We start from the raw sequence: 9,179 nt of genomic DNA, 5'->3' as shown, positions 1-9,179 counted from the left end.
GCTGAAGGCAGAGACCCTTTTCCTCCCCCGTCTCTCCCCCCCCGCCCGAATTCCTCCTGCATTGCCCCATCCCCGACTTTCCACGAGCCCTGGAAGCGCTCTGCTCTTCTTAACGATGTTCTCGTGGCTTTTCAGCCTCCAAACGCTGCCAGCGCTCCGTGCTTGCAGGCACTGATCTCCATCTCCCAAGGGTTTATCACGGAGGAAACGAAAATGAATGGGATAACCTCGATTTGCTCTGCTGTGGCACCACGGAAAGGACTCTGCTCTTCTGCTGCAGGGGCACGGAAACCTCCCAAGTGCCTCCAGCAGCGCCCTGAGCCCCGGGGGGGTTCCGTCTCAACTCTCCCTTTCCTCCTGCCCCTCTGCCCCCAGGGCTGGGTGTCCCCACGCTGTCCCCTGGCACTGGGGATGTGGTTTAGGGAAGAGCTTTGTATTTCTTCTGCTTTTGGTGCTGCAGGAGCTGCTCCTTGGGCTGCAAGTGAAGGAGATGTCTCCAAGTGTCCCCTTCCACCCCACCCCCCAGGAGTTGCTGTGCCCATCACCTTTGTCTCTGGGCCTGGTAGCATTATAGGGTAACATCACCACCACCACATCCACACCATGGATCTGAGAAAGAGCCACCAGACCCCAAGGCTGAGCAGACCAGAAGCCCGTCAGCTGAGCTCCTGAGCACACACAGAGTTGGCACTTCCACCTCCCAGACCTCTTCGTGGTGTCCTGAGTGACCCTGCCCCAAACCTGGAGTGTCCCCATAGAGTCCCCAAACCTCTCCCAGGCACTGAGTGGCGGTTGCTGTCTGCTTGCACACCCTGCAAAGGTAGCCTGGGGGCATCTGAGCTCCTGGGGAAATACAAAATCTGTCCAGTTTTGCCTTTCTTGGACTTCCCTTGGCATCGTTTTGCAGAACTTTCCATAGTCAGCCCTACATCCACTTGGCGTAGGGTGTTGGTCTTGGGGTGCTACCTGCAGCCCTTCACCCCCCTGTGCACATTCCCCCAAACCCCAAAATCTGACGTCCTCTCCAAAACCCAAAGATTTTGTGCACTATCCGAAATCCGGAGATTTTTTTTTTTTTCGCCCTTTCCAAACCTGAAGACGTTGCGCCCTCTCCTGGGTCCGGGTGGTGTGGCCGAACCTGAGCCCAACACCCTCCTCTCCTTTGTCTGGGGAAACCTGGGGACAGCTGCATCCCCTCGGGGTTGTCCCTCCAACCACCCATATTAATGTATCACGCGGCCTTGAGGGGATGGGAGACCCCAAAAACTCATTTGAAGAGATTTCATTGGCTACAACCAAGGGGAACCCAAAGACCACCTCAAGTCCATCAAAGCCACTCGAAGTCCACCCCAAATCCACCCCAAGTCCACCCCAAATCCACCCCAAGTCCACTCGAAGTCCACCCCAAATCCACCTCAAGGCCACCCCAAGTCCACCTCAAGTCCACCTCAAGGCCACCCCAAGTCCGCCTCAAAGCCACCCCAAGTCCACCCCAAGTCCACCCCAAGTCCACCCCAAGTCTACCCCAAGTCCAACCAAAGTCCACCTCAAGTTCACCCCAAGTCCACCCCAAATCCACCCCAAGTCCACCCCAAGTCCATCTCAAGTCCACCTCAAGGCCATCCAAAGTCCACCTCAAGTCCACCTTAAGTCTAACTCAAGTCCACTCCAAGACCACCCAAAGTCCACCCCAAGTCCACCTCAAAGCCACTTCAATTCCACCCCAAGTCCTCCCCTATCTCCTCCATTGCCTCCTGCATCCCAACCAAATGCACCCTGTCCCAACTCTTCCCCTTTGTTTTGGCAAAGAGAAGGAAGAACTTCAAGTGCATCCAGATGCAGTGCATTGGGATTAACTGGGGAGCCTGGCTGGGTGGCTTTGCACAAGCAACCAATCTAGAGGGCTGCTAATTCCTGAGATTGAAAGCAAATTGCTTAAGTTGATTAGATGTGATTACTGCACACCAACTCCTGTGAGATACACGGCACCCACAGATCTACACACATTTAGGCACACACATAACGTGGTGTGGATAGTTGAGGTGTATTTTGAGTGGAGCGTATCTGAGCAATGCTACAACCTTCCTCTGCTTGGGTGATGTGGGTACATATGGCATGTGTGTATTGTTGGGTACATACTGGAAAAAGGAGGGTAGGTTTATTCTATACATCATCCTATATGTTAAAGACAGCAAAGCAGTTAGAGGTACATCCACAGTGCCCACTGTCTTGGTGGCAATGGCTCAGCATCGTTTGGATGATGTCCCGTGCAAACCACAATGCTTTGATTCATTGGCTCAGCACTGTCGCCCTGCAGAATGCACATCAGATGTGGGTTTCTGGGAGACAGAGGTGGCAGAGGATGCTGAGAGCCCAAGGACAGGGATGCTGGCATGTGCCTATCAGCCCGTGGCCATCACCTGGGTGGGAATTGTGGCATTGGTATCCCAATTCCCCTCATTCCTCCTTCCCAACTCCCAGTCTGGCTGGGGGTGCTCTCTTACACCACTGGGCCCACGTCTCTTGTTGGTCCAGTCCCATTTTGGGATATCCCAGAGTTACACTGAAATGTCTGTGACATTGAACTTTTCCTCTCCTGGAGCCATGGAGGTTCTGGGGGCTATTGGTATTTGGGACCCCTGAACTGCTCCACAGTTTCACTGAGGAAAATACAGAGCCACATTTCCCAGCCCCAAAAAAATCCTTCCCAGGGATGGTACAGGCCCATAAGATGGGGAGAAGCTTTGAATACTGGTCCCACCGGTGACATTTACTGTGTTGGTGCCTCAGCCTCCACCAAAACTTGGCACAAAGCAGCTAAAACCAGGATGGCACTGAGCAGTTAGTGAGAGCCAACGGACACCATGTGGGCTCTGTGCTGGGATGCTCTCCACATTGCTGTGGGCTGCAGATAGGATGGAAGTCAGTCTGGAAGCTTGGGAGATGGTAGAATGATAGAATGGCTCAGGTTGGAAGAGACCTCTAAGATCATCTACTTGCAACCCATGAGGGCCCAGAGCCCCATCCAACCCAGTCACCCAGTCTTGAACACCTTCAGGGTTTGGGCACCCACAGTCTCTGGGCGCATCCCCATCTCCGCACCATGCAGCTTCAACCCAAATTGCTCCATGCCCAGCCCCGGTGACACCGAGGTGGCCTCGTCCACCTAGGAGCCATAGGTGATGCAGTGGTCGTGCCGCCACTTGGAGCTCATCTTGTCCAGGAGATAGCGGGTGCTCTCACGAAACTTGCGTTGGGTGAAGTAGAACAGGATGGGGTCGAGGACGCTGTTCATGCTGGCAAAGGGCCGCGTGCACTTGTAGGCAATGGCAAAAGCCTGCAGGGTAGGGCAGGGCAAGGTGGGTGAGGAGCGGACGATCAGGTAGATGGTCTTGGTGAGGTGGAAGGGGAAGAAGCTGATGGAGAAGACGATGACGACGATGATGATCATGCGCACGGCCTTGTCCTTCTTCTTGTGCACCGCCAAGCCAATCAGCTCATCTTTCTGGCACAGGATGCGGGCCATGCTGCAGTAGCAGGCCAGGATGGCTGCAAAGGGCAGCAGGAAGCCAGTGATGGTCAACGTGATGCCGTAGGGGAAGTAGGACGCGGAGCGGTCCGGCGGGCTCAGGTCATAGCAGACAGTGCGATTCCTCTGCGTGCCGGTGGAGGCGAAGACGAAGGTGGGCAGGCACTGGGCGATGACGATGAACCACACCGCAGCACACACCAGCCACGTCAGCTTCTTTCCCTTCTTTTTGTGCCACGAGGCCAAGGGGTGGCAGATCCCCATGTAGCGCTGGACGCTGATGCAGGTGAGGAAGAGGATGCTGCCGTGCAGGTTGGTGTAGAACTGGAAGCGGACGAATTTGCAGGTGAAGTCCCCGAAGGGCCAGTAATCCTTCTGGGTGTAGTTGTAGATGAGGAGAGGGAGGGAGCAGACGTAGAGCAGGTCGGCTGTGGCCAAGTTCAGCATGTAGATGGTGGTGCGGGTCAACGCTTTGCGGGCCAGCCAGATCTGCCCAATGACAACAGCGTTGAGTGGCAGCCCCAGTAGGAACACCACTGAGTAGACCAGGGGCAGCAGGACCTGCTTGAATTCCTCGTGGAAGGTGCACGAGTTCCTCCCAGCTGTGAAGTTGGCCATGCTGGTGGTCCCCTCTTCACTGGGTGAAGTGCCTGTGAATGACAAATGGGACAGTCAGTGGCTTGGCCGTGTACGATGCATTCAGAATGGACCTGGACTGGCATGTGCAGCCCCGTAACCTCATCTGCCACCATCTCAAGGCAACGCAGATCATAACATCATAGAATCACAGAATCATTGAGGTTGGAAAAGACTTCTAGGATTCCTAAGCCCAACCCTAGCCCATCTCCACTGCTCCCACTGACCACATCCTTAATGCCACATCCCCACTCTTCTGAACATCCCCAGAGATCACAGAATCACAGAATGGCCAGCGTTGGAAGGGAGCTCAAGGATGACGAAGCTCCAACCCCCCACCACAGGCAGGGACACCAACCTCCACATTTCACAGCAGCCCAGGCTGCCCAGGGCCCCATCCAACCTGGCCTTGAACACCTCCAGGGATGGACGGGGATCCACAGCCTCTCTGGGCAGCTGTTCCAGCACCTCTCCACTCTCTGAGTAAAGAACTTCCCCCTCACATCCAACCTCAATCTGCCCTCCCTTACCTTCCAACCATTTCCCCTTGTCCTGCTGTTATCTCCCCTTTCCAAGAGCTGACTCCCCTCCTGTCTGCAGGCTCCCTTTAGGTACTGAAGGCTGCACTGAGGTCACCCCGCAGCTTCTCTTCTCCATGCTGAACAAGCCCAGCTCCCTCAGCCTGTCTTTGTAGGGAGGTGCTGCAGCCCCTGATCATCTTTGTGGCTCCTCTGGACCCTCTCCAACAGCTCCCTGTCTTTCTTGTCCTGGGGGCTCCAGACTTGGATGCAGTGCTGCAGATGGGGCCTCACAAGAGCAGAGCAGAGAGGGACAATCACCTCCCTGTCCCTGCTGGCCACCCCTCTGCTGATGGAGCCCAGGATCCCGTTTGTTTTCTGAGCTGCAAGAGAACACTGCTGGCTCATGTTAAGCTTTTCATCCATCATTCCCTGGGCAACTGTACCACTGCATCACCACTCCTTGACAGAACAAATTTTCCCCAACATCCAAGCTGACCCTCCTCTGGCACAATTGGAGGCTGTTCCCTCTTATCCTATTGAATGATGGAATTTGGGGTCTGTTGGGTGGATGGGTGATGGCCCTTGGGGACATTGCAGTGGCCTTCATCACCACCCCGTGGTGCTGGCACTTTGCTGGGCAGGAAGAGCTGACGCAGAGGAAATTGCAGCATGGCCATTAGCAATGCAGTGAGCTCAGGCCACATCCCTGCTCCTCTGCAGGGGGTGCCAAAGTCCCATGGCAGTCACCCGGTTGGGAAGCAGCAAGCAGTGCCTCCTGCAGCGGGACACAGAGGTGTTCTGTGGATGCTTTAATCCAGCAACTGAGAGCGGTGGCTGACTGGTGGTGGAAGGTTTTGATTGGAACCCATCCCTCTGAGCTCTGGGCTGCTGGGAAGAGGCTTTTTGTAGGGGAATTACAGAATATCAGAATCACAGAATGGCCAGGGTTGGAAGGGACCTCAAGGATCACGAAGCTCCAACCCCACCACAGGCAGGGCCACCAACCTCCACATCTCACAGCAGCCCAGGCTGCCCAGGGCCCCATCCAACCTGGCCTTGAACACCTCCAGGGATGGACGGGGATCCACAGCCTCTCTGGGCAGCTGTTCCAGCACCTCACCTCTCTAAAGAACGATGGGGATGGGGAAGAAAAGGGGATGGAAAGATGTCCCCAAGACAGAAGGTGCAACCGCAGCTGGCTCTGCTGGGAGAGAGGGTTGCAACCTGACAAGTGAAAGGAGGAAATAAAACACAACAACAGGTAGCAACCATCCCCCTGCCCAGCCCTGGCCACATCACTTCGCCTAGGTCTCACCTGGCACCTGTGACCCCCCTACACCCCACAGTGCCCCATGGCACCCACTGCCCAGCCCCAGCCACCTCCAACAGCCACTCCAAAGCTGAGCCATACTGAATTCCCCGTGCCTTCACCCCTGCCCCAAGCCTCAGTGTAGGGTTGGGGTAGAGTGTCGAGTGTAGGGCCAGGGTACCCCATGCCTGTGCCCACTCCAGGGATCCCCAGTGGGGCAGCACCCACGGGATCACCACCATGGGAAATGGCCTGCCAAAGGAAGGGGAGTGGGCTTGGGGAGCCCAAAGCACCGCCTACCTGCTGAGGTGCTCAGGGTGCTGCGGGTGCTGGGCCCTGGACTCACTCCAGGTCCTGGGTGCATCTGTAGCATCACTTCCTCTTCCACTCTGACGTGGCAGCCAAGCACCAAATGTGGAACAGAAACCAAGTGGCAGTGTGGGCACAGCACTGCGCGGTGTGTGGCTGTGTGGCACTGCATGCCAGGGTGGGCACAGCGTTCCCCAGATCCCAAAATGCAAAATGCAGGCACCAAGTGATATCTGAGGATGTGCCACCGGGCTCAGCCCAGAGAGGGATCTGGGAATGTGAGACAGCAGTGACACCACAACACAAGCACCCATGGGTGCCCCAAGCCACCTGCAAGGCTGCTATAATAAATAGTTACAGCACTGAATATGTGCATATTTCTCCATTCTAATGCAATTACTGCGTTGTTTCACCTCCCTTCCAGAGCAGGGAGCTTTGTCCAATCTTGGCATGAGCACACTGCTGCGTGTTTCATGTTCTAAATTTGCCTCGTGCAGAAGAATCAGATGTTCCCTCTTGTTCCTTTCAAGCAACTCATTGCTTTTGCAAAAATAGGCCAAAAATCCAAGAGAAACACATTGGCACAGCGCTGATCCAAGCTCCAGGCTGATGGCACTGTCCAATGGGCCAAGGAGTCAATAGCAAAATGGGTCAACAGGTCAATGGGACAATGAGACGGTGGGACAATGGGTCAATGGGACAATGGGATAATGGGTCAATGGATCAGTGGATCAGTGGACTGATGGGGTGATGGGGTGATGGGACAATGGTCAGTGGGTCAATGGGATGATGGAACATTGGTTTGGGGTTTGCTTTTCCTGTGTTGATCCATGGAAATGGCTGTTACATCTCCAGGAAGAATTCCCAAGAAAAAAAGTCCCTTGTAGGGCGCAGGGGGGACGTGCTCAAGGTTATGAGCGTGGCTGGTGGTGAAACACTCCCATCCTAAAAAAAAGCAGCTAAAAAAATGGGCTGCCTTGATGTCACAGTGATGGGCACAGGGTAAAGCCCATGGGGAAATTAGGGCTTCAAGTGGGGAAAGGGCTGCCCTATGTTGAGCTGTGAAGGGTGCCGTGGGATTTATCACTGCATGGCAGGAGATAAGGGAAAGGTAGGAAGGAGAAGTTGGAGGCTGTTGGCACGGTTTCTGGTTCTGCACCACGGTGGAAGTGAAAGCTGCAGCTCAGCAGGTTTGCAGCCCCCCGTGGGTAAGATAGGGGAAATCTCCATTTATCAAAGCCTGGAGATGAGAGGCATCAAGGAGAGTGATTTGGGACATGCAACATGGTGGAATGCTAGCCTCTGTCACTCTATGGGCAGCTCCTATACGGTTTTGTGCCCCAGCAATGAAACAAACCCAGTCCATGGGCTCACAGACACAAAGTTCATCCCATGCACGAAATGCGACTGCGAATTCACTCGCACGAACCCAGCAAACCTGCACTGCGGGGGCAGGGATTAGGCAAAGCAGGTTGGAGAGATGTGAGAAGGGGAAAACACATAGCTCGGGGCTGCCTTCCTGCTCTGCAAAACAACCCGTCCTTACGTCACGTTTTGGGACACCACGGAGGTGTTTTCCTCCATGGAGTGGGATGGTGGCAAAGGGGATAGGGCCACTCCTGCACTGAGCTGCCTGGGCTCAGCAGGCAGCCTCCAGCCCTGGGGTGGATTTGTGTAAACCCTGAGGTATGTACTCACAAACTCACGTATACAATATACACCATAGACCCACAAACCCACATATGGACCCATCTGTTCACCCATGTGCGTAAACATTCACAGACAAGCATATATATACAAGCAGATCTGTACCTCCATGCATATCTACACCTCTTTGCATATGTATATACCTCCATACAAATCAAACAAACATATATATGGCTCTGGAAGCGCACAGACCCACACGCATACAATGTATGTACGTTACCCTCTACATATAGATGAAAATGCGTCTCCAAACACACACAAACCTCTGTGCCTGTATCTACAAACACATCGCCATGCACATCTGTATGGAGCTCTGTGCCTATACACAGGAATGTATCTCTGTGCACATATGGGGTCACAGCTATACTGGTCTACACTCTTCCTGAGCAGGGCACCTCTATGCATAGATACCCAGAAACGTAAGCTTCTGGACACACATCTGTGTGCACACAGCCCTCTGTTCACATATACCTGCATCTCTGCATGTATGTAAATACATATACGTGTTCCCCTCATGACACCAATGTTCCCACACAGCCAGATCCCATTAGGAAAACACCTCCACCTCCCAGCTCCCCAGCTGGGGAGCCCCGACTCGCTCCCTGTAGGTGACAGATGCTGATGGGCAGCTCTGGGCTGTGCCACCTCATGGGCATGGGACCCCCACCAAGTCCTCCGAGGAGCCTTGAGCCCTCTCCTTAACCGTAACTCCCTCACTTGCGGTGCCCAGGATTCCACCCCACCATAGGCACGGCCGCAATAGAGCTGGCTGTTTGCTCAATGTCACCCCACGGCTCGATCCGCACCCCGATCCCATTCCGCCGCGTTCAGCCCCATCCTACCCGGGTCGGCGTGACACAGTCTGCTCGGATCCTGCCCCGGTTTAGACCGGATCTGATCCTGTTGTTCAACCCGACCCCTCCCGGCTCTGCCTGCCCCATCCCGGCCTCACCTTGCCCGGCTCGGTTCGGCTCGGTTCGGTTCCACACTTATCGGAGCGGGGATGCGCCGGGAGCGAAGCAAGGATCGCAATCCGGGGCCGCCCCTCCGCTGTCCGCCCGCCCCGATCCGCCTTGGGGCCGCCCCACTTCGCCCCGCCCGGCCAGGGCACCTGTGGGCTGGGGAGGGGGTGGGGATTGGGGAGGGGGCACTGCTGGATGGGGAGCGG

General features: G+C 55.2%; 2 protein-coding genes across 5 annotated transcripts in view; one reads left to right on the top strand and one right to left on the bottom strand.

The window, feature by feature from the left end:
- FCHSD2 (FCH and double SH3 domains 2) overlaps positions 1-9,179 on the top strand; it is a 569,931-nt gene that overhangs the window by 57,659 nt on the left and 503,093 nt on the right. The window lies entirely within an intron of this gene.
- Positions 2,135-9,071, bottom strand: P2RY6 (pyrimidinergic receptor P2Y6). Of its 3 annotated transcripts, none has more exons than XM_010706307.3 (2): positions 8,964-9,071; positions 2,135-4,179 (listed from the first exon to the last, which is right to left on the bottom strand). In XM_010706307.3, the coding sequence occupies exon 2, from the start codon at positions 4,145-4,147 to the stop codon at positions 3,167-3,169; it is 981 nt and encodes a 326-aa protein (XP_010704609.1). In that variant the 5' UTR covers positions 4,148-4,179; positions 8,964-9,071; the 3' UTR covers positions 2,135-3,166. The 3 variants fall into 3 exon arrangements, with proteins under 3 accessions (XP_010704609.1, XP_019468002.1, XP_010704608.1); XM_019612457.2 differs by lacking the exon at positions 8,964-9,071 and adding an exon at positions 8,854-8,953; XM_010706306.3 differs by lacking the exon at positions 8,964-9,071 and adding an exon at positions 6,296-6,398.

The sequence above is a fragment of the Meleagris gallopavo genome, chromosome 1 (assembly GCF_000146605.3).
Source record: "Meleagris gallopavo isolate NT-WF06-2002-E0010 breed Aviagen turkey brand Nicholas breeding stock chromosome 1, Turkey_5.1, whole genome shotgun sequence".
Classification (NCBI taxonomy): Eukaryota; Metazoa; Chordata; class Aves; order Galliformes; family Phasianidae; genus Meleagris; species Meleagris gallopavo.
The sequence above is the reverse complement of the archived record's forward strand: the minus strand, read 5'-3'. Positions and strand labels throughout refer to the sequence as shown.